We start from the raw sequence: 24857 nt of genomic DNA, 5'->3' as shown, positions 1-24857 counted from the left end.
AAACACCGAATGATGCAGCATTGACATGATCTCATGGGAGACATCCACACACACAGACTCAAGTAAGCCAGGACCACCAGACTCAAAAATAGTAACTTTCCCCAAGAAGTAAGGCTGATCAACATCTCCACTTACTAACTCCACCACTACTTTATTATTTCCAGTCAGTCACACAAGTACAACCTAGCGTCACTTTATGGAAATACAATTAATCCACATACATAAGCTATCTTATGTATTTATATTTATCATGTTTTTATTATTATTGTTTTTTATCCTGTGTATTTTTGTGTTGCATCCGATCCATACCAACAATTATTTTGTTCTCCTTACACTTGTATACTGGAAATGATATTAATCTTGAACCTGAAACTGGAATTGCAGGGATGAGAGTTTGGATTTGGAGCGGGGGTAAGGATTTAAGAGAGGAGATTGTTAGTGGGGGGGGAGGACCATTCATCTAAATGACAGTTTTACTCCATTTAGACTCGCTGACAACATGACCGTATTCTGTCGCTTGAATTTTTCCAGTGATTTTCCCTCTGTAAAGGATGGAGAAATCTGTTCCCATGGGGAAAAGATTATTATCTTCATTTTCCAAAAGGTTTTGTCTGAATAAGAAATTTTGCTGAGCATGGTCACTGTAAAAAGGACATTCCCCTTCCAGGCAACATAGCAAGAATGGAACATTGGGATCAAACTTAAATGTCTTGTGGAGAAGACTCATTGGACCTAGTAGCCTAATTCTGCTCCTTGTCTTAGGGTCTTCACCACTATCCTCCCACCTCATTAATGAAAAGCAGATTGTATGGAGGTGTTTGACATACAGGAAAGTAAAATAGCTTGTTTTAAAACAGAAGTCATATAACTTGAAACTGAAATTAAAGTACAGATAACTTATAGAACAATGTTTGACTCATTACATCTCTTCCAGTTCACAAAAAGAATTGTATTGTTCTTTTTATTTTAGGAGGCTGTACAATGAAAAGCAAAAAAATTCAACCAAGGCATTTGCTTTTAAAAAATGAGCAGTTTCAGGGGATCAGCAGTATCTCAAACTGCCATGAAGCACCATCTGTCAAGTCAGATGAACCCTAATAAATGCAATCACAGCGAAAAGGCATGCTGGTTTTTTTTTTGAATACCATCACCAACAAGGAACAAAAACATTTCACTGTAGTATCAGTTACAGATTTGTGTTCAAAGGAAAGAACTGAACAGTATCGTGACTAAGATTTCAATATAGTGTACTAATTTCAATATAGTGTACTAATGAATGAGTGAAATTTTCACATAGCCATTCATTGATTGTGTTTTCCCTTTACCACCCCATTTCATACATACTCTAGTGGTGAATTGCTTAAGTCTTTGTACCAATTCCATTTTGGCAAAATATCCACCAATATAGCTGCAGATTTTGCTTTCGGATCTCTGAGTATTTTAAGGAGTGAGTATTTTGAACTGTATAAAGTACTTCCAGTTACAGTACTGCCACTTGTTTCAAAAATAACCTGGATAATAAAATTAAGATAATCTCACCACAGTATCACACATTAAGGCATATTAAAACGTTTTCTTAATGTAAATACATTAAAAGAACAGTGTGACAATGCTGATTTTGAACAAGTATCACCTGTAAATTAAATCAAACAATGAAAAGTGAGCCTTAACTAAACGGCGTAAAATGAGGAGGTTTGACTTTTGCCATCAAAGTTGCATTTTCTCCTTTTCAGTTACCAGAATACATACTGTACAAAGAATGGTAACTTGCTTAAAGGGCTTAGGTTCTTTAAAAGACAAAAAAATCTTTTTTTTTTTGCTACTCTTTTGCAAAGGCATCAAAATGCTGATGTACCAGCATTCTTCCAGCACCTTATTGTTGGGATCTAATGGCAAATGCCAAAAAGCTACATTTACCTGGGGACCAGACTCCCAGGCTTCACCCAGCACTGTTTGTCAGTGTGGTTACTAACACCAATCAAACATAGGAACCTTGGTTGATTTTTCCCTCTTCCCTACTTGGTGGATAATGAAACCAATTGCAACATCCCTTACTGAGAGAAATTAATCCAGAGGCTAGGTCAAACCCAGGCCTTCTGTGGTCCATAAATTTCAGGACATCTTTTTTTGGGAGGAAAAAATGTCATGGAATAATCATTTTCTTAGGGCTGAAGTTCAAAGATTGTATAACACTGCTTCTGTTCTTGCAACAGGAGAAAACTAAACTACTGAAAACATGATATGGCATAAAGTTTATTACATAATTACTGCAGACGGCGATAGCTTGCACAAAGTTCATGGTCCCTTATATCTCCCCAACCTCCATTTTTCACATGTGGTGTAATTGCACCCAATGGATACACTTTGCTTATTGTCATTGTTTCTGGAAATAAGTGCTGCATATTACTACTAATAATTTTGTCTATTTTAGAAACTTCAACAGTTGGCGTGCATGCTTTCTTGTGATGCATACCACAATCACCAGCATGGTAAATCCGAGGAGCTTCACAAACCATAACTTTCCAATATTGAGGCAAACAGGACACTGTTAAGTGCTGTAATGTCCAGTCCCAGTTATAATCATCATATTTGCAAAAAGTATCTGTGCACTGTATTAATTTTTGATAGGTCTCTCTGGTCATAGCCATACCCATGTTATGCTCCGTTGATCGCCAGGTTTTCACTTCAACTTTATTTGTTTTATCTTCAAAATTACTAACCCGCACATATGCCCCAAGAGACAATATGTCACAGTCAGGACAATTTTCAGCTTTCAGACTCCACATATTTTTCAGAACATGATAAAAATCAGGTGACAAGTAGTGGTCTTCTTCAATGAAGAGCACTAGACCCTTATGATTTTCCAAAACCTTGACTTTCTCCCACACAAAATGCAACTTCCACCACCAGTGGTGTTTGGTTTGACAGAATTTGGACTCTCTATAATGGCCAAATGAATCTGGATACTCAGCATTGATACAGCCCAATTTGAAAGCATCCGCCTTGCTTATGTCACGTGGACAGTCCTTGGGATCGTGCCCTGGGAATTCGTTGGGATACAACTGGATACTGAAGGGAAAAAATATTTGTAGTACTTGACAAAAATCGATGCTTGCCACGATCTGGTTGATCTGCGGCGACCAGAAGTCATGGCTAAATATTAACAAGACGTTTTCTATGCCTTTGACTTTTCTGAGCGAGTTCACGAGTAACTGCAGGTTTTCTGGCCTGTTGTGCACTTGGATCACCACCACCACGTCGTCCGGAGGACGCGTCCTTATGCTCTCCTGGTTTCTGACCACCTGATCGAAGTTCAGCTGGTAGACGACCCCTCGGTAACCCAGCGTCAGGTTGTCGACCTCTGGTCTCTCCAACCTGCCCGGCTGAGACTCGTTGGAAACTTTCCGGCTCACCTTCCCGTCGCCGACTCGCAGCGAACGCGATGTCTCGGCGTCCCTCGGAAGTGCCTCCGGTTTCCTCTGCTTGCCGCTCGTCCAGAAGCCGAAGGCGGCCACCAGCACGACGAGCGCCAGCACCAGGACCTTCCTCTTGTAGATGCGGAACCTCATGTCGTCCGGCGCCCCTTTTTCCAACTGAAACAGACCAAAATACGGGGTGATGTCGCTGGCAAGAGACGGCGGCGCCGGCCGGCAGCTTCCGATTAATAAAGACACGGCGGTGGTGTGGTGCCGGCCGCGCTCCGGATCATGTCCAGCCGCGCAAGGACGGGAGGCGACCGGCACTCCCACCGCCAAGCTGCCGGTCTCGCCACCCTCCGCAGCGCGGATATCGGATACCCGGCCCGCGGTGTAACCCTCCCTGCCACCCACCCACCCTCTGCCCTTCCTCACATTTAAACCGACATCGACATTCCGCCCGCAACGGCTCCGCGCCCGCCTCTGCTCATCCGGCTCCCCGGAGACCCGCCGTCCGCCGCTTCTCCGCGCTGATTGGTGCGCAGCCGAACGCAAGCCTAGTCGTGATTGATCAGCTCAGCTGTCACTCGATGGCGTTTCTGTCTTCCCGATTGCGTCGCACCTCGAATTAGTGCGTCGCCACTTTATGACGTTGCGACTACATGGAAGTAATGTCATGGCTGCATTTGGTTTGCAGAGCGGCTGTATGTTAAAAAACGCTTTTCAACCATTTGCTACTAGGAAATACGTTAAACAGAAAATACCCGAAATACTCAATCGGCAATAGAGCTGCCAGCGAGAAATAGAGGGCTGACATTAATTGTAAACACTTTTTAACAGCTGCCAGATGCGTTTGTTGCAATGTTTGAGTGTTGTTTATAAATTGTCGAAAATAATAATACATTTTTCATGCTGTCCGACTTAATTTCAGTTATCAATATTTGGTATCATCGTCTTTCATGTACATCGTTCATGTACTTATTTAAACATCCAAGCACCTGTGCATGTTATACATGTTAACACCTGCACTTTGTTTAGAACATCCATTTACAGAGTCAGGGCACTAAACAACTATATATTAAACTTCTCGACATTCAGAACATTCTTCCTCTGCCTTTAGGCTCTCTTCTTCCATAAACTGCAGCTATGTACGTGACAAATTAAAATGGAGAGCATTTTGCATGACACTATACAATGCTGTATTCTTGGATTATCTCTTTCTTGCTGACTTAAACCGATTCCTTGTTAGGCAACTCAAATCTGAGTTTTTGATTTTAAAGTTTTCTTCCTTGTTTGCATATCCCTCTATCTTCCATTCAAGTTACACCTTAAAACTCACCTCTGACTGAGCTTTTGGCCACATGCCTTTTGGCATCTTAAGTGGTTCGCTGTCAATGGTTTTTTTTTGAACAGGATGTAGTACCTTGGTTATGTAACCTATGGCTGAAAACTCTCACATCCAGGATCTGAGTAAGGTTTGCAGCATTGATGCATTGCAAAGAAGGAAGGGGGTCACACATCAGCATCTCAAATTAATTATCTTGTAAACCACAAGTCCTACTTGAAATTGAAGATAGAAAATGCTTTAGATTTTGGAACAAGATTTACAAATAGTAAAATACAAGATTTTGTTCAAATAAATATGAAAAATTGTTATAGAATCAAATTTCCAAGAATAGACAATAGACAGTAGGTGCAGGAGTAGGCTATTCGGCCCTTCTAGCCAGCACCGCCATTCACTGTGATCATGGCTGATCATACACAATCAGTACCCCCTTCCTGCCCTCTCCCCATATCCCTTGACCCCGCTATCTATAAGAGCTCTATCTAACTCTCTCTTAAATGCATCCAGAGACTTGGCCTCCACTGCCTTCTGGGGCAGAGCATTCCACATATCCACCACTCTCTGGGTGAAAAAGATTTTCCACATCTCTGTTCTAAATGGCCTACCCCTTATTCTTAAACTGTGGCCTCTAATTCTGGACTCACCCATCAGCGGGAACATGCTTCCTGTCTCCAGTGTGTCCAATCCCTTAATAATCTTATATGTTTCAATCAGATCCCCTCTCATCCTTCCAGTGTATACAAGCCCAGTCGCTCCAATCTTTCAACATATGACAGTCCTGCCATTCCGGGAATTAACCTTGTGAACCTACGCTGCACTCCCTCAATAGCAAGAATGTCCTTCCTCAAATTTGGAGACCAAAACTGCACACAATACTCCAGGTGGGGTCTCACCAGGGCCCTGTACAGCTGCAGAAGGACCTCTTTACTCCTATACTCAATTCCTCTTGTTATAAAAGCCAGCATGCCATTAGCTTTCTTCACTGCCTGCTGTACCTGCATGCTTGCTTTCAATGAACGATGTACAAGAACACTTAGATCTCATTGTACTTCCCCTTTTCCTAACTTGACTCCATTTAGATAGTAATCTGCCTTCCTGTTCTTGCCACCAAAGTGGATAACCTCACATTTATCCACATTAAACTGCATCTGCCATACATTTGCCCACTCACCCAACCTGTCCAAGTCACCCTGCATTCTCCTAACATCCTCCTGACATTTCACACTGCCACCCAGCTTTGTGTCATCAGCAAATTTGCTAATGTTACTTTTAATCCCTTCATCTAAATCATTAATGTATATTGTAAACAGCTGCGGTCCCAGCACCAAACCTTGCGGTACCCCACTGGTCACAGCCTGCCATTCCGAAAGGGACCCGTTAATCATTACTCTTTGTTTCCTGTCAGCCAGCCAATTTTCAATCCATGTCAGTACTCTGCCCCCAATACCATGTACCCTAATTTTGCCCACTGATCATCTATGTGGGACTTTTATCAAAAGCTTTTTGGAAGTCCAGGTACACTACATCCACTGGCTCGCCCTTGTCCATTTTCATAGTTACATTCTCAAAAAACTCCAGAAGATTAGTCAAGCATGACTTTAATGCATATTTTAACTTAATACTGGTCTGGTATATTTTAGTGAACATAACTGTTTTTTAATTAAATATAAATGAAAATGCCACATACAATGGAAGAAATTCATTAAACATTTGTCTTCTCAATAAAAAGATGCATATACTGTATTTTAGGTTTAAGAATTGCAAAAAGAAAACAGTGATCTCTTTACACAGAATACTGCTGTGCAATTTTTTTAATAAAGTTCAATTATCTATGACTTAATCTAGTCTCAAGGTCTACTTAAATTGCTTTGTTTACTAATGCAAGTTTTCCTATCAAAAATTTTCCAGAGAGTAAATACAAAATATAGTAGCCAAACAGCTAAAGATAATTTTAACTCAAGACCTAAAATATAGAACTTTTCAAGTTAATGTCTTTGTCCCAAAAATACTGTTTTCAGTTTTGTAGTCCAAAACCTTGCCATGATGTTCTAGAATGTACATTTTGTTCAGCTTCACTCACCAAAGTAGTATGTAGCAAAGCTGGGTATTTTAGAAAAACAGCTAACATGTACATCAAGTTACTGCATTGCTTAAGATTGTTAAAAATTAATGTTGGCAGAATATTCCACAGTTTACCATTTAACTTCAACATTTCATGACTATCTGTTACGTTGTTGATACTTGTCAAGAAACTGTGAGTAACAAGTTAAAGAACAGAAATAGTAGAGAATTGGGGCTTCAGTACCACCCATATTGTCCACCAGGACCACCGTATGGGACACCTGATGTAAATTCAGATTTACGACAATTTGAATGAAAGAGTTCAGGCAAGGTCTTCTGCAAAGGCATCTTTTAAACAAATCCAGATCTCGACACAGGTGAGCTGGAAGGATATGTGGCCCATACGTAATTCTTTAGAAAAAGCAAAGAAAAAACATATTTAGTTAGAACAGAATGAATCTATGCATGATTCAGGATGCAACTTAAGCAACCTTTAAACAACAATGTACCTAAAAGCTATTCCAGACCATTTCCGTGATGGAGATAAATGACAATGCAAATTAATTTCTGTCTGATACTAGATTTTACGCAAGATGCAGAATATTAATAGGTTGATTTGTTGCATTACTTTATGCTGTGTTATTTTAAAAGCTCTAATCTTTTTGAGGCAGCTAGGTATCATTTGAAGATCAGAGGCTCATCCAAACCATGAATTTGAATTTATAGTTCCCCTATCAATGTCATTAGGTTGTTGCCATATCACATTCACCTTGGGAGAAAGGAGAAAGCAAAGAGGTTCTAACAGAAAGTATTTCCCCCTTAATTTGGATGAACTTACTAAACTACAACAGTTTGATTAGTCAAGGTTATTGAAAAGGAAGGTTCAGGTAAATCTCATTTAGTGTGATATTGCATTTGCTCTAGAACCCTTGGGTTTTGGCAAACAAAAATAAGAAAAATGAGGGAGGGTGGGAGGTGTGAAATGCAGTTAGATCTTAGATACTAATTATCTCTTGAAAGTAACTTTAAATATGCTCAATTGACCATTTCACATTGCTGCTAAACTACAGAAAATTCATTAATAATCTTTGTAATTTAAACAAAATGTTAAGATCTTTTACCTGTAATTTATTGTTGCTCTTGCTGCAGACTCTAATAGAGTCATTGGTATCTGCAAATGTATTGTTGGAATGAGAGGGTTGGGGTGTTCAAAGGGATTTCCAAATAGATCCACATTCTCAAGGCATAGCAACTGGAAATCACACGGAAGATAAGGCAACTTGTTGCGTGCTGCTGTAAGGAAGCGCAGTTTAGTTAGCTGTCCTATCCTGTAAGGAAGTTGGAGTAACTCATTATCGTCCAGCTTTAGATGAACGAGTTCTTGCAGTTGACAAAACTGAAGAGGGAGAGCTCGTAAATGGTTGTGGCTCAAGTCCAAAAATTGCAGTGATTTTTGCAAAGTGGAATTACACAATCCGATGCTGAATGTTTCCAGGTAGTTATTATGCAAAACAAGCACAGATAGGCAAGCAAGGTCTCCAATGGTAGCTGGAAGTTTGCGTATGTGGTTATTACTAAGATCCAGTTTTCGTAGTCTTCGTAGGCAAAGCATTCGCATATCTACACGTGCCAGTTTGCAGAAGGAAACCTGCAGAAATTCTAGAGAGTATGGAAAATTTGTAGTAATAGGATAATCCTTTCTTGACGTTATTACCATTTTGGTTTTTGGTTTTTCGACTTCAGAGGTTTTCACTGGAGCCAGGTTGGACAGTGATATACTGTCTATTTCACTACCTCGGTGAGCCAGCCTTAAAGCTGAAAGGAAGTTCCTCAAATTATTCACATCTGCCTGTTAACAAAAGAAAACAGCTTATCAAATATTTGTTCGATGTTTTCATTTAAGTACTATTTTAAAAATATTAACTTTGATTTATTGATAGACATTTGTTTTTACCATTCTGAGCTATGCTCCATCAAGTAATTATTCTCCAGAAAACACAGTGGAATCAGATTGTAAGATTACTGATACATGTATGTCATTTGAGTTTCAATACTTCGATTAGCGTTTATTTTCTTGTACCTTCACTTTGCTGAGCAGGTAGGCAAATATTCCAATTATTGGAATAATATTTTTGAAATGATCTTTAAAAATGGCATACAGGAAGTCCATTCCAGCAAGGAATGTTGTATAGATTAGTTATAACTCTATCTCAATGGGAACAGGGGCCTGGTGAACCGGATATTAAATGATTGGGATTTCTCATCAATGGGATAGTGGATTATTGGAGTTTCATTGTAATAGGAGATAGAGGTATAACCAATCTATATAACATTCCTTGTTGAAATTTACTTCCTATAAAGCTGTGCATGTAGAAGTGGCAGCTATGGTGGAGTAGTTCAACCTTTCCTCATTACAAGTACTTAGATACTTAACACATTCAAGCCAAAAAAAAGTCAACCCAAGCTAAGGTATTGAAATCCAAATCACCCAAGGTCAACTAACTTTGACTTTCAAAATAAAAATCAAACTGCTGGTAGGACATGATCTGCAGTGGGCTAATTGGGAAGGTGGGGCGGAATTTTCAACATTACCGGTTGGGACTCTGCATCAGAATTCCTCCTGTGTGTCGGTGCGAGCAGCGGAGCGGGAGTAAGGAGTGCTCGTGATCGACATACGATTGGAGATCGGAGGATCAGCCGTTGTAGGTAGGCCGAGACCCTCGGACCTACCTGGAGAATACCTGAGGAAGGTAAAGCTGCGCAAGCGCGGGTGACGTCAGTGGCGAGCGCGGGCTTTAAAAAGCGACCCACTTTCAGGAGCGGGCAGTGTCGGTGCGGGCAGCGGAGTGCGCAGGAGCAGAGTGCTGGGCTTTGGCTCAGCGGGCTTCGGCGCAAGAGAACTTCGGCAAGAAGCCTGCTTTTCATTTATTTTGACTAATCTGGGATCAGGTAATGGGGGAGACGGTTAGAGCAGTGGTGTGCTCCGTATGCAGTATGTGGGAGGTCAGGGTCAACACAGTTGTCCCTGATGACTACACCTGCAATAGGTGCATCCAGCTGCAGCTCCTATCAGACCGAGTTAGGGAATTGGAGCAAGAGCTGGATGAACTACGGATCATTCGGGAGGCAGAGGCAGAGATAGATAAGAGTTATCGAGAGGCAGTCACACCGAAAAGACAGGAGGTAGGCAAATGGGTGACAGTCAAGAGAGGCAGGGGGAGCAGAGAGAGAGAGAGAAGAGACCCCTGTGGCCGTTTCCATCAAAAATAAGTATACCGTTTTGGATACTGCTGGTGGGGGATGACCTACCAGGAACAAGTTGCAGTGGTCCTGTCTCTGGCACTGAGGTTGGACCCGTGACTAGGAAAGGGAGGAGGGAAGAGAAGAGAGCGGTAGTGATAGGGGATTCTATAGTCAGGGGGGCGGATAGGAGACTTTGTGGGGAAGATTGGGAGTCTCAGATGGTATGTTGCTTCCCTGGCGCCGGGGTCCGAGACATCTCAGATCGGGTGCAGGTTATTCTCGAGAGGGAGGGCAAGAATCCAGATGTTGTGGTCCATGTGGGGACCAATGACGTGGGTAGGATGAGTGAGGGGGTCCTGCGTAGGGAGTTCAGGAAGTTAGGTGCAAAGCTGAAGAGCAGGACCTCCAGGGTAACAATCTCAGGATTGCTACCTGTGCCACGTGCGAGTGAGGCAAGGAACAGGAGGATTATAAAGATTAATACGTGGCTGAGAGGATGGTGCAGGAGGGAGGGCTTCAGGTTTGTAGATAATTGGGCCTTGTTCCAGGGAAGGTGGGATCTGTTCCGAAGGGACAGTTTACACCTGAACTGGAGTGGTACTAACATTCTTGCAGGGAAGTTTGCTAGAGCTCCTTGGGGGGGGGGGGGGGGGGGGGTTTAAACTAAATTTGCAGGGGGCGGGGATCCAGAATTTGAGAGAGGATAGCGAGAGGAAGAATAAAGGACACGGTTCCGGAATATTAAGTGTGTAGTAGAGGAAGGTGGGGCGGAACAAGTGATAAGGAGGACTCGTGTACAGAGGGATGGTCTGACGGAACATGGAGTTAAATGTGTTGAAAGAATAAGTAAATGTAGGAAGGACAACAAAATTCTAGGGGCGTATAGCCCGATGGGAGTTTGGGGAGCTGGGTTAAGCACAATAGGCAGCGATTCAAACAGAGAGAGGAGAAATGGGTTAAAAATTCTATATCTGAATGCACAAAGTGTCAGGAATAAGGCGGATGAGCTTGAAGCCCAGGTGCGAATGGGTAACTATGATGTTGTTGGGATAACGGAGACATGGCTGCAGGGAGATCAGACCTGGGAAATGAATGTACAAGGGTATACGTGCTATCGTAGGGACAGAAATGTGGGCAGAGGGGGTGGGGTGGCCCTGTTGGTGAGGAATGAGATTCAGTCCTTTGCAAGGGGGGGACATAGGGTCAGGAGAAGTAGAGTCTGTGTGGATAGAATTGAGGAACAGTAAGGGCAAAAGGACCCTAATGGGTGTTGTCTACAGGCCACCAAACAGTAGCATGGATATCGGGTGCAAGTTGAATAGGGAGTTAACATTGGCATGTGGCAAAGGTAATGTCGCAGTAGTTATGGGGGATTTCAACATGCAGGTGAACTGGGAGAATCAGGTTGGTGCTGGACCACAGGATAGGGAGTTTGTAGAGTGCCTACGGGATGCATTCTTGGAACAACTTGTACGAGAGCTGACCAGGGAGAAGACTATTCTGGATTTAGTGTTATGTAATGCACAGGATTTGATAAGCGATCTCGCAGTAAAGGAGCCATTAGGAGGTAGTGATCACAATATGATAAGCTTTTATCTGCAATTTGAGAAGGATAAGGGCAGCTCGGAGGTGTCAGTGTTGCAGATGAACAGGGGAAACTATGGAGCCATGAGGGAGGAGCTGGCCAAAGTTGACTGGACGGATAGCCTAGCAGAAAAGACAGTGGAACAGCAATGGCAGGTATTCTTGGGAATAATGCACAAGGTGCAAAATCAGTTCATCCCCCAGAGAAGGAAGGATTCAAAGGGGGGAAAGGGGCCACAGTGGTTGACAAAGGAAGTCAGAGACTGCATAGCATTAAAAAAAGGAAATATGACAGAGCTAAGGTGAGTGGGAGGACAGATGATTGGGAAATTTTTAAGGAACAACAGAACTTAACTAAAAAGACAATACGGGGAGAAAAAATGAGGTACGAACGCAAGCTAGCCAGGAATATAAAGGAGGATAGCAAAAGCTTTTTTAGGTATGTGAAGAGAAAGAAGATAGTTAAGAACAATGTTGGGCCCTTGAAGAATGAATTGGGTGAAATTGTTATGGAAAACAGAGAAATGGCAGAAGAATTTAATAAGTACTTTAGATCAGTCTTCACTAAGGAAGACACAAGCAATCTCCCAGATGTATGGATGGGCCAAGGACATAGGGTAACAGAGGAAATGAAACAGATTGACATTCGGAAGGAAACGGTGATGAGAAGACTGATGGGACTGAAGGCTGACAAATCCCCAGGTCCAGATGGTCTGCACCCTAGGGTACTAAAGGAGGTGGCCCTGGAAATTGCGGATGCATTGGTAATCATTTTCCAATGTTCCTTAGATTCAGGATCAGTTCCTGAGGATTGGAGAATGGCTAATGTTATCCCACTTTATAAGAAAGGAAGGAGGGAGATCTGTCAGCCTGACATCGGTGGTGGGAAAGATGCTAGAGTCCATTATTAAGGATGAAATAGTGGCATATCTAGATAGCAGTGATAGGATTGGGTCGAGCCAGCATGGATTTACCAAGGGTAAATCATGCTTGACTAATCTGTTGGAGTTTTTCGAGGATGTAACCAGGAAGTTAGACGGGGGGAGATCCAGTGGATGTAGTGTACCTCGATTTTCAGAAGACATTTGATACGGTCCCACATAGAAGATTGGTGGGTAAAATCAAAGCTCAGGGCATCGGGGGGAAGGCATTGACATGGATAGAAAACTGGTTGGCAGATAGAAAGCAAAGGGTAGCGGTGAACGGGTGTTTCTCGGAATGGCAGGTGGTGACTAGTGGGGTGCCACAGGGCTCGGTATTGGGACCACAGCTGTTTACCATTTACGTTAACGATTTGGATGAAGGCATAGAAAATAACATCAGCAAATTTGCTGATGATACTAAGCTGGGTGGCAGTGTGACATGTGATGAGGATGTTAGGAGAATTCAGGGTGACTTGGATAGGCTGGGTGAGTGGGCAGATACTTGGCAGATGGCGTTTAATATGAATAAGTGTGAGGTTATCCACTTTGGGAGTAAGAACAGGAAGGCAGATTATTATCTGAACTGTATAGAGTTGGGTAAGGGAGTAATACAAAGAGATCTCGGAGTCCTTGTTCATCAGTCACTGAAGGTGAATGAGCAAGTGCAGCAGGCAGTGAAGAAGGTTAATGGAATGTTGGCCTTTATTACAAAGGGAATTGAGTACAAGAGCAAGGAAATCCTCTTGCATTTGTACAGAGCCCAGGTGAGACCACACCTGGAGTATTGTGTACAGTTTTGGTCTCCAGGGTTAAGGAAGGACATCCTGGCTGTAGAGGAAGTGCAGCGTAGATTCACGAGGTTAATTCCTGGGATGTCTGGACTGTCTTACGCAGGGAGATTAGAGAGACTGGGCTTGTACACGCTGGAATTAAGGAGATTGAGAGGGGATCTGATTGAAACATCTAAGATTATTAAGGGATTGGACAAGATAGAGGCAGGAAATATGTTCCAGATGCTGGGAGAGTCCAGTACCAGAGGGCATGGTTTGAGAATAAGGGGTAGGTCATTTAGGACAGAGTTAAGGAAAAACTTCTTCTCCCAGAGAGTTGTGGGGGTCTGGAATGCACTGCCTCGGAAGGTAGTGAAGGCCAATTCTCTGGATGCTTTCAAGAAGGAGCTAGATAGCTATCTTATGGATAGGGGAATCGAGGGATATGGGGACAAGGCAGGAACTGGGTATTGATAGGAATTGATCAGCCATTATCTCAAAATGGCGGTGCAGGCTCGAAGGGCTGAATGGTCTACTTCTGCACCTATTGTCTATTGTTATTTGGTTGTGCTCCAGATTCCATCATCTGCCTCTCATTTCTGCAACTTCACTGCAAAGTCTCCTCAAGACATGCTGATTTTGAAGAGATTTTCTTCATCTCTTTGACAGCAGTTTTCCAACTCCTTCTCACTGTTGCCCCAGCTCTTCAGACATTCTTATTAAAACACATTACTACAGCCACAACCTTCATCAGGACATGCCTTCATCGCCATCTTGTTCTGCAAGCTTCCAGCTCTATTTCTATTTTTTGCAGTTTTTCCCCCAGCTAGGATCTGAAGTACGTGCATTCAATTCATCACTCCTCCCCAGTTTTCCCTTTACATCCCATACTCTGCCATGCCTTTGATTCCCTCCTGCAGCCCTGGGACCTCACTCTCCCAGATGTACCAGGGTCTGAAATTCTTCTGCAACCTCTGCCGTATCAACTCAGAAGGATCAGAAACTTGCTCAGCTCCAGGTTCACAACACTCCACTGGATCTTACTCCTTTTCCCCATGTCACAGTTCTCACCATGGGCTCCTTGCCCCTCCCCCACCTAGTATCCTACCTGCAGCACCACTCTTCCTCTCCCCTTTCCCTGAACCTCCTCTTCCCCCCATCACCTCACCCTCCCTTCCCATTAGTCTCCCACTTCTGACCATATAGGCTTTGCCCCATTGCCTGTCAGGTCTTCATCACATCACCCGATCACCCCTTCTGACCTACCCCCCTTTGATGCTGAGTGGTTAATCATCTGCCAAGGACTTACTTTTGTACTCTTGTGCCCCAGCATGATGAATTCTGGACCCACTCTTCTGTGCAGAAAAATGGTGCTCTTTTCCTCTCCCCTCACTGATAGCTCTTTTTCAGATCTCCAACACTCCCCTTTCTTTTCTGCACCCCATTTGGGCCTTTTATCCTCTCTTGACGTTTTCATTTCTTACTGCCATCACATCAACTGCCTTAACTTCCCCACTCACTTCATCCCATCCGAATACTCAGCACTCCACACCAATCCCAACCTAGACACCTCAGTCCTGATGCAGGGTCTTGACCAAGAAGTCAATGATTTGTTACATCCCTCCCTCCCCCCCAAAAAAAAACCAGATGCTGCTCAAACTGCTAAGTTCCTCCAGCAACTTTTTTTTGCTCCAGGTTCCTGCTACTGTCGTCTCATGTGTCTCACCCTTTACTTTCATACTGTTCAAGACAGAATTAAAAGTGCTATTTCAAGTCCAGTTCAACCGCCATTGTTAAAGTGGTAGGTATTGAAAACTTCAGCTGATTTTTATCACACTACAATAGTAAAGCTGGATTATGACTGCACTTGAGCAGTTTATGTGACTATTTTGAAATAGCAATTAAGACATTTCTTTTTGACATTTATTACAATAATTATCAGGATAGACACGATTACCATGTATCTTCAGTCTCTGTGAATTAAAACAAGTAACTCTACAGTTCAATTACTAGAACCCTTCTTTCTCTGCTTCTCACATGTAATTGATTTAACCTCCCCTAATCTCATTTCCGAACACTCTATTAATAATTTAGGTACAGCACCCATGCTCATTTTGACATTATTGGAGGAGGGGTGTTCCAGTTGTATGCAAATAAGCAGCATTACTTATTTTTAAATTTGTTTGAATTCAGTTTTGAACAATTACATATGAAAACACAGAATTATCAAAATGAAGCACTGAGAGGCACACACACACATGCGCATTTGTCCAAAAAGTACATTTATGCAATTTAATAGAACCCCTCTGCATTTGTAGTTTTACAAATATTGTACCAATACACCATAAGTTGGCAAACGGAGTTAAAGATAACTCATCTTTTAATGGGAAAGATCAGTCATGAGGGCTTTGATTCCCTTAATATCCAAAAATCTATTGATCTTGGCCTTGAATATACTACAGCACAATCCTCTTGGATAGAGAATTCTAAAGATTCATCACCCTCTGGTTGAAAAAGTCTATTCTTCTCCTCCGTTAACTGAATAGTCAGCCCATTATTTTGAAACTGCAACCCCCTCCCCCACCTCAGTAGGGAGAAATATTTACTCTGATTACCTTAACAAGCCTCTCGAGAATTTTTTTTTAACATTTTCATGAAATCATCACTCACTCTTCTTTAAGTGCATAGGCACAGTCTATTTAATCTCTCCTCGATTAACAAATCCTCCATCTCACAAATCAATCTGGTGAACCTTCACTGCACCTCCTCTATTACAATTGTAACCCTGCTTAGTTAGGGAAACCACACCTGTGCACAATATGTTAGATGCAATCTGACCAGATATTTTCCTAAGTGCTTGTTGCTCTTACATGTAATCTAAATGATATACACCCAGGTCCCTCAAATTCAATATCACTATTTAAATTTTCTTTTTTGCTACTAAAGTGGATGACCTCTTATTTCCTACATATTACATCTGCCATGCACTTGCCCATTCATTATATCCCCATAGAACCTTTGTGCATCCTAATATAACCTAGTTTTATATCATCAGCAAACTTGGATATATTACACTTGATTCCCCCATTGATATACATCACAGACTTCTGATCATGATGATGACTTTATAATGTTGCAACTTAAGAGTTCTTCTGAGATTCTAAACACATCACATCAACTGGCTCACTCAGCTCAGAATTATAATCAAATTTATTATCACTGACTTATATGACTTGAAATTTACTTTTACTTTCCAGATTCTATACAGTGCAACTTTATTTTCAGAACCTAATAGATTCTGCAGTTGCTGGAAATCCAGAGCAACAAATACAAAATGCTGGAGGAACTCAGTAGGTCAGGCAGCACCTATGTTGTCTGCTTATTCTTCTCCAGAGATATCACCCATCCTGCTGAGTTCCTCCAGCATTTTATGTGTCTCATGCTCTTTTTATTCAGGAACGCAGTTATAGTTAGTTCACTTTTAACTGATGGATTTCTCATCTATAAAGTATGTCTAGCTTCTTTAAACTCTTCCCAGTATTAATTCTTTTCAGCTTTCTGAATCATTCTACTTTTTCCTTTAGTAAATTTTTATTAGAGATAAATCTTTTACCCACGCATATGCTTGTCACTTTTGAACAATTTGGAACCACTTCAAAATACTGTTGTCACAATTTTCCTTTCAATGAAATATATACAGTGTGCACTTTATTGGGTACCTCCTGTACCTGATAAGGTGGCCACTGAGTGTATGCTTCTGCACACCACTATTGTAATGCATTTTATTTGGGTTACTGTCACCTTCTGGTTCCTTAACGTTGACATAGCCGGGGGGGGGGGGAGTAATGGAGTCGAGCCTTTACTACCTATTAAATGCTCCCAATGGCGTGCATCTCAAATAGCCTTTGACAACCACATGTGGCTTATCTACTATATCTACTAAGTCTGGCAGGACCATTTCTACTGAAAGAAGGGGAAGAGATGGGTTACTGGCACTTTAAGACCAGTCACTTCAGGCAGATGGGGCTCATCAGCCATGGTTGGCAGCTCATCTAGGAGAAGAAAAGCACTGATCTCAAACCTCTGTTGCCTTGCGACTATACCCACTCACGGGGAAGGAAATCCAGAGCTGGAGTGCCTAAGGCAGTCCTACATCGAGTTCAATGTTGACTGGCAACTCTTGTGCTGTTGCTGGTGTCAAACTGATTGGTCTCAGCTGCCCCTTTAGACTTAACAGTTTTGTGTGCCGAGAGGAGCCTGTTGCATGGGCAACAGCTTGCTCTCCACGTTGGACTGCACTGGCTTGCGTAGGATGCAACCTTCATGGTCAACCCAGATCAGAGGGCCTACTGTCCCCTTCCTGTCAGCCTGAACTAGTCTGGCCATTCCTTCCTGACCCCTCTCATTAACAAGGTGTTTTCACCCAAAGAACCGCTGCTCACTAGGTAGTATGTTTTCTTGCACCATTCTCTAGAAAATGCTGTGTGAGAAAATCCCAAGAGATCAGCAGCTTCTGAGGCACTCAAACCACCCCATCTGGCACCAACAATAATTCCATGGTGAAAATCACTTAGATCACATTTCTTCCCATTCTGATGTTTGGTCTGAACAATAACTGATCCTTTTCTTCTTCTTCTTCTTCTATTTCCGGCAGTTTAGATGCACCTAGGCGTATTACTGCCCTCCGCAGGATGTAAAATTAATTATGGAATTTCAAGAAACTCAAATTTTCGAAAATAAACTAGTCACACGTAGAAACTGAATAATAAACTCTTCAATCAGATGGTGGTTCTCTTGGTGGCCAAACAAAGATTTAATAGAAAAACAAAATACATTTAAGTTGGACAGCCTCTTGAACAATATGCTTCTTTCAATTTTATATCGATTGCAACTCAGCAAAACATGTTGAACTGTCTCTGGACTACCACAGTCACATAATCCAGTGGGATGTTTTCCTATTATCTTTAAGTAATAGTCTAGCCCACAATGCCCCAACATAAGTCTTGTTAGTTTCACCATATCTCTATGATTTAAAGAGTAACAGTCTGAGACCTTTTTAAACAGTGGGTGACTAGAAAAGAAATGCCTTCCCTTTAATTCATTTTTCCAATCCTCCTGCCATTTCTTCTCTATACCTTTTTTTTAAAATCCTACTTCTCAATTCTGCTCTGCCTAGGGATACTCTAATTCCTACTTGCCCGCTCTGCAAGGAAGACTTTGCAATGCCATCCACAATTTCATTTACCTCCACCCCAGCATGCCCAGGTATCCATGTAAATCTGACTTCACAACCCATCTTCCCTACTCTAAACAAAACTAAGAGAATCTCAACAACTATGTCAGGCAACACACACAAAATGCTGGTGGAACACAGCAGGAGGCAGCATCTATAGGAGAAGCACTGTCGACGTTTCGGGCCGAGACCCTTCGTCAGGACTAACTGAAAGGAAAGAACTATGTCAGGACAAGCTTTTGATTTATTCCCTGTTATAGCCCCTAAGGCAGCAGCAGAATCCGAACAGATGATAACCCTGCATGGTCGAGAGTCTTCTATCCACCATAAGGCCCAGAGGTTTGCTAATAATTCTGTTGCAAAGACAGAAACACCATCTGAAACCCAGTGACTAATCTCAATTCCAAGTTGAGACACGTATATCCCAAATCCTGCCTTACTGCTCTCTGGGTCCATTGAGCCATCAGTAAAAATCTTCAGATAAGATTCCAATTTATTATTTAAATATTCATTTATGATCAACACTGTTGAAATTGCCCTGCTTCCTTGAAGCTGAAAAAGGAGAAAAAGGTCTACTTCTGGTTTTGGCAAAAGCCAAAAAGGAACGGGTGGTAAGCACATTTGGTCAGCTATGTCTTCCTCGATCTGTTTCAATTTCACAGCCCAGTTATTAACCAAATCTAAAAATGGACATCTTTTAATTTTACTTTGATGCTCCAACATTTCCTGCAAAAGACATTTTGATGGACAGCTGTGATTGAAGCCATTTAGTTTTGCCCAATACTGCAGGCCCAACTTAACTCGTCTTAAACGTAGAGGTGCTTCTCCCATCTCCACACATAATATAGGGACTGATGTTGTTCTAAAAGCTCCACAACAGAGTCTAAGTGCTTTAGACTGCAAAGAGTCTAATTTTTCAAACACTGCTGTAGCAGCAGAACCATAAGCAATACAACCATATTCAATAACTGATCTAATCATAGCTAGATATATTAAGTACATAGTTTCCTGTCCTGCTTCCCAGCCACATCCAGCAATACTTCTCATAACATTTAAAACTTCCTCACACTTTTCAATTGTTTTATCTATATGAATTGTCCAAGTAAGTCTTTCATCAAACTAGACACCTAAAAACTTGAATACCTTGAGTTTTTCTAATGGAGAATCATATAGACACAATTCAAAATCAGGAATCTTTCTTCTAAAGCCAAAAATCATATATTTGGACTCAGAAGCAGAAATGCTGAAACCCCATTTATTTGCCAAGTTTTCAACTGATCTTAAAGCCTTTTGTACCTGCTTTAATATATACTTGACGTTTCTTCCTCTTTTTCAGATTGCACCATCGTCTACAAACAGCAATTTGCCAAATCCTGTCCCTATCTGATCAAAGATATCATTTATCATGACATTAAAAAGAACTGGACTACTGATGTTTCCTTGAGGGGTACCATCACCTATTTTAACTGACTTGGAGCTTGTTCTACCTATCCTTACTTGAACTGTCCTTTCCTTAAGGAAATCTTTGATCCAATTAAACATTCTCCCGCAACATAGAGTTTAATTAATAAACCGTCCTTCCACAGTGAGTCATATGCTCTTTCAATATCTGGAAATACATTTACCATTACTTCGCTATTTTGAAACACTTTTTTAATATCATGATCTAAAAGGGCAACAGATTCCATTGTTGATCTTCCAGTTCTAAAACCATTTTGATAGGCAGCAAAATGTCCCTTATTTTCTAAAAAATAAATAAGTCTGTTGGTGACCATTCGTTCCATAGCTTTACAAAGCACTGACATTAAAGCTATAGGTCGATACAAACTAGGACTAGACTCGTCTTCACCTGGCTTTAAAACTGGAACTACCACCGTATGCTTCCATTCTACTGGTAACTTTCCTTCTTTCCACACTGAATTAAACAAAGCTAGCATTTCTATTAATACAGAGTCATCTAAATGCTTAAGCAATTCATAACACAGTCCATCCCTACCAGAAGTGTTTGAACCTGATTGAACAGCTTCCTGCAATTCTTGAAGGGAGAAAAACAAACTTATGAAGATATTATCATCCAAACTCCTGTCCAATTTCCAACTTTAACATAATTTTCTTTCTCAAATCACCTGGCTCTCCAGAACTCTAACACTTGGAACATATCACCCTTTTCTTTGTTGGTTACAGCTTCAATACCTCCTTGCAGCAAAACTGGGATAGATGGTTTTCTATATATCCCTGACATTCTGTGAATGATCATCCATAGCTGCTTTATAGGTGTCTCAGTGCCCAGGGTTCCACAAAATCTTCTCCAACTATCCCTCTTCGCATTTTTAATTACTCTCCTTGCTATTGCTCTTTCCTTTTTATACTCCATAACATTATCTAACACTGGGTACTTTCTTAATTTCTTGTAAGCTCTATTTCTGTTTCTTACTGCTATATCACAATTTTTATTCCACTACGGAACTAATGCTCGAGCCTTAGGAACATTCCGTAGCGGAATAGTCAACTGACCAACTTTATGAATTATAGAACAGAGGAATTCATTCGTCTATGAAGCCCTCGCTATCAATCTCCTCTATTATATCCACAGCTTTCTCCTGGTACTCATCCCAATGGGCCAATGAAAAATTATACTTAGCAGCCCTCTCCTCAACTTCTACTATCAAATTTCTACCAAATCTACATAATATAGGATAGTGATCACTTCCTAGTGTGTATCTGTCCACAACCTCCCATTCCCCAACACAGGCTAAGTTTTTAGCAAGTGATTGATAAGTCTAGGTGACTACAAGTATTCTTTACAATATTAAATCTTGTAGGCTTTCCATCGTTTAGAAGTACCATGTTGTATTTACCTAGAGACCCCTCTGCTACCGCTCCATTACTATCTTTACTTTCACTACCCCATATAGGATTATAAGCATTGAAATCTCCAACCCAGATTACTGGGGATCTTACCTTATTCATAATTTCATCAAAATCTGATATCATCATATCACATGGATTATAAAAGTTAATCAAAGTTGTTTGACCACGAGAGCTCCAAACCTCCACAGCCACAATTTCAAGGTTAGATTTAAAATCAAGTCTAAACTGAAGTTCTGTTTTTATGAAAGTTGCACACCCTCCACCAGATTTACCCGTTCTGTCAGCTCTCAAACTATCATACCCAGAGATCACAAAATGTAAATGAGGCTTCAACCATGTCTCCTGTTTACAGATCAAATCAGGCTCATCTTTAAAAGTTCTAACAAATCAAGACTGCTGAACAGATCCTGACCCAGATCTGGGCCGTACCTTCCAAATATCCGGACCTGACTTGCACTACCTTACTTCCCCTTTTCTATTTTCTAATTATGATTTATAATTTAAATTTTTATTATATTTACTTCGATTTCTATTTCAGGGAGCGCGAAGCGCAGAATCAAATATCGCTGTGATGATTGTACACTCTAGTATCAATTGTTTGGTGACAATAAAGTAAAGTAAATCTTGTTAATTCTTGACCATTTGCAATTAAACTTCTTGCATGCCATTGTAATATTAAAAACATTCAAATACTAATTATTGGCCTCTTCATCCACATAAAACTCCTCCATACTCTGTGACCCTGACAACTGGGAAGTATTCAGTGATTGTCTGTCTGTCATATACTCATGTAATTTTTCCGGTAAAACCTGTTTCATATCAAAGAATCTCTCTGCAGCTCCAACAACTACTTTTACCATATCCAACCTCTTGGTTGTAGTTTTAGCTCCAACCAGCACATCAACAACAAATGCCATAAAAGACACTTTAGTCATCAATAACATGTCTGCAGGAACCATAGCTGGAGAACGTGGAATGTGCTGACTCCCCATTGTTCAAATCTTTTCTTTACTTATCCTTTGCTCTCTATCAACTTTCTTTACTGCCTCAGCATATGATATTTTTTGTTGGTTACTAACAACCTGTATCTGCTTTGCCTTGATAAAATACTCACATCCTCTGAATGCCACTACATGGTCCCCTCCACAGTTACTGCATTTAGGTGCCGCTGCCTTACACACTTTAATATCATGATCCTCTCTACATTTCACACATCATCTTTTACCTCGACATGAACTAGCAACGTGTCCAAATCTCTGGCAATTATAACAACGCAAGGGAGGTCTAATATATTCTCTAACTTGGTAAGACATGCTCCCAAATAGACTCTAGTTGGAAGGACGTCACCTGCAAAAACCAGTAGGACAGGAGAATCCCAATCACCTCCTTCTCTCGATTTTAATCACTTAGCTTCAATCACTTGACCACCTTTAATATTGTCCAAAATTTCCTTTTCAGTCACGCCAGACCAAATACCATACACTACCCCCCTAACTCCCTTCCTTTCTTTTGGAGTAATACACTCCACTTTCACAACCAATTTTCCCGCCGTTTTAGCACTGTTATATTGGTCAACATCTTTGCAACAAATTTTCAGCAATCCATTATACAAAATCTTGGCCTGAAATCCTTTACCTATTTGGCTCTCTAACGCTGCTGCCACTTTCAAAGGATTAAGGGCTCTAAATCCTCCTTCCCCTTCCTTCTGACCTTTAATTTTATACAGAACTACAAATTCCTCTAAGTCACCCATTTTCCTCAGTTTGTTGTCCCCTATCACATCAGGTCTTTCACTTGAAGCACCTCTTTTTTGGCTACCCTTACTTCTGGAGTATTCCACAGACACCCACCATTCTCCTTCAATCTCAGCCCCACCCCTCCCCCCTTTGCAGCCATAGGCTACAAACTAACCCTTTCAAACTACTAGGCTGAATAAAGGGGAGGAAAATAAATTAATAAAATACGTAAAATTAAACAAACTGGCCAACCAAAAGTTAAGGGAAAACACCACTGGTTGAACCCCCAACTCAGCCGTTCGTCACCCTGATCCTTTTCACCACGTCTGCATGCTTTTATGTATTGAGTTGCTGCCACATGATTAGCTGATTAAATACTTGCATTAATGAGGCATACAGGTGTACCTAATAATGTGGCCAGGGTGGAAACTACTGAAAAATATGGAGTTAAGTGACTTTACATCCTGAGACACAATAACATTCCATTGTCTCACAATCCTCAGCTAATTACTTATTTCATTTAAGATCTGCAACATGACAATGTAACAAAGTGACTTCCATGAAACAAAGGTTATTCAAATAGCTACAAGCATACAGACAAGTGCACATATGGTGTAATTGATTAACCTCATGTACTACGTTGCTTACATTTAAATAGGCTAAATGATGTCAAACTGTTAAAAGTTACCGGTAAACAGATTTTCCCTGATTATACTGTCTACCTTCAAAATCAGAACTAATTTCCCGCACTTACCATTTACTGTATTCTTTAGTATATATAGCTAAACAAAATTGCCTGAAATTGAAATTTTAAGAAAGACAATTCCTTAAATGACAAAGGATTTACATACGAATTAAGAGCAGAAGAATGCCAATCAAGGCTACTCAACAAAATCACATCCAATCTGACTATAATCCATGTTCCTACTTGCTCCAGTAACCTTTTGTCCTCGTTATGAAGTATCTGCTTAACTCTTCAAGAAGCAGTGGCTTAGAGTCTTAGGATACCTTCAATGGAGAAAATCCTTAAGACTCATAAGCCTCTAATTTTTTGAAAACATCATCACATTTGTCTTAAATTGGCAACCCCTACTTCTAGGAACTTACACAAGAAACATGCTCATCACAAATACTTTGTCAAAACTCCTCAGGAACTTATCTGCTTTGATCAAATCAGCTCATCTTCAAAACAAGAATTAAAATAATATCTTCTACTTTTAATGTGAGAAAAGTATCTTGAAATGTAGCCAATGTTCTAACATAAGGAACACCGCAGTCAGGTTTCACAAAAGTTATACAACAAACATTTTGTTTCAGAGAGCCTGTTTTTCCCCAAATAACTCAAAAAAGATCAGTACATCTGCGGATTCAGTTTGATCATGCAGCACTCCCTCAAAACATTGAGGTGTTAGCCTGGGTTATGCCCTCAATCCCCAAAACAGGTCTTGAAACCATAGCATTTCAACTTAAAGAAAAAAGCATGCTCCTGCTGAATGGTGACATTTATACAGCATCTTTTGTGTAATTTGAAATTTGTAAAGCAGCTGAAGGCATCAAAATGAAAATGGGAGGCATGTTTTGGAACGGGGTAGAGGTAGACAGCTGGAATGGCGTAGGAAGGAGATTGCAAAGCTTGCAGAGCACATTGTCTGAATTTCCACCACTGAAAACAAGG

The 24857-nt window shown here is 41.1% G+C and overlaps 2 protein-coding genes across 4 annotated transcripts in view; both read right to left on the bottom strand.

The window, feature by feature from the left end:
* Positions 1 to 947: 947 nt before the first annotated feature.
* On the bottom strand, positions 948 to 4190 carry mgat2 (alpha-1,6-mannosyl-glycoprotein 2-beta-N-acetylglucosaminyltransferase). The gene is made up of 2 exons (XM_073039635.1): positions 3852 to 4190; positions 948 to 3593 (listed from the first exon to the last, which is right to left on the bottom strand). Exon 2 carries the CDS (start codon positions 3567 to 3569, stop codon positions 2265 to 2267), a length of 1305 nt encoding a protein of 434 aa, XP_072895736.1. The 5' UTR covers positions 3570 to 3593; positions 3852 to 4190; the 3' UTR covers positions 948 to 2264.
* A 2151-nt stretch (positions 4191 to 6341) lies between these two features.
* Positions 6342 to 24857, bottom strand: part of lrr1 (leucine rich repeat protein 1) — a 30043-nt gene continuing 11527 nt past the window's right edge. For all 3 annotated transcript variants that reach the window (XM_073039634.1, XM_073039632.1, XM_073039631.1), the window contains 2 exons: positions 7944 to 8671; positions 6342 to 7233 (listed from right to left, as the gene is read on the bottom strand). In XM_073039634.1, the coding sequence (XP_072895735.1) occupies positions 6981 to 7233; positions 7944 to 8671 (981 nt within the window). In that variant the 3' untranslated portion in view covers positions 6342 to 6980. The remainder of the gene's footprint in view (positions 7234 to 7943; positions 8672 to 24857) is intronic.

This window comes from Hemitrygon akajei, chromosome 3 (genome assembly GCF_048418815.1).
Source record: "Hemitrygon akajei chromosome 3, sHemAka1.3, whole genome shotgun sequence".
NCBI classification, from domain to species: Eukaryota; Metazoa; Chordata; class Chondrichthyes; order Myliobatiformes; family Dasyatidae; genus Hemitrygon; species Hemitrygon akajei.
This window is presented reverse-complemented; position numbering and strand designations above follow the sequence as displayed.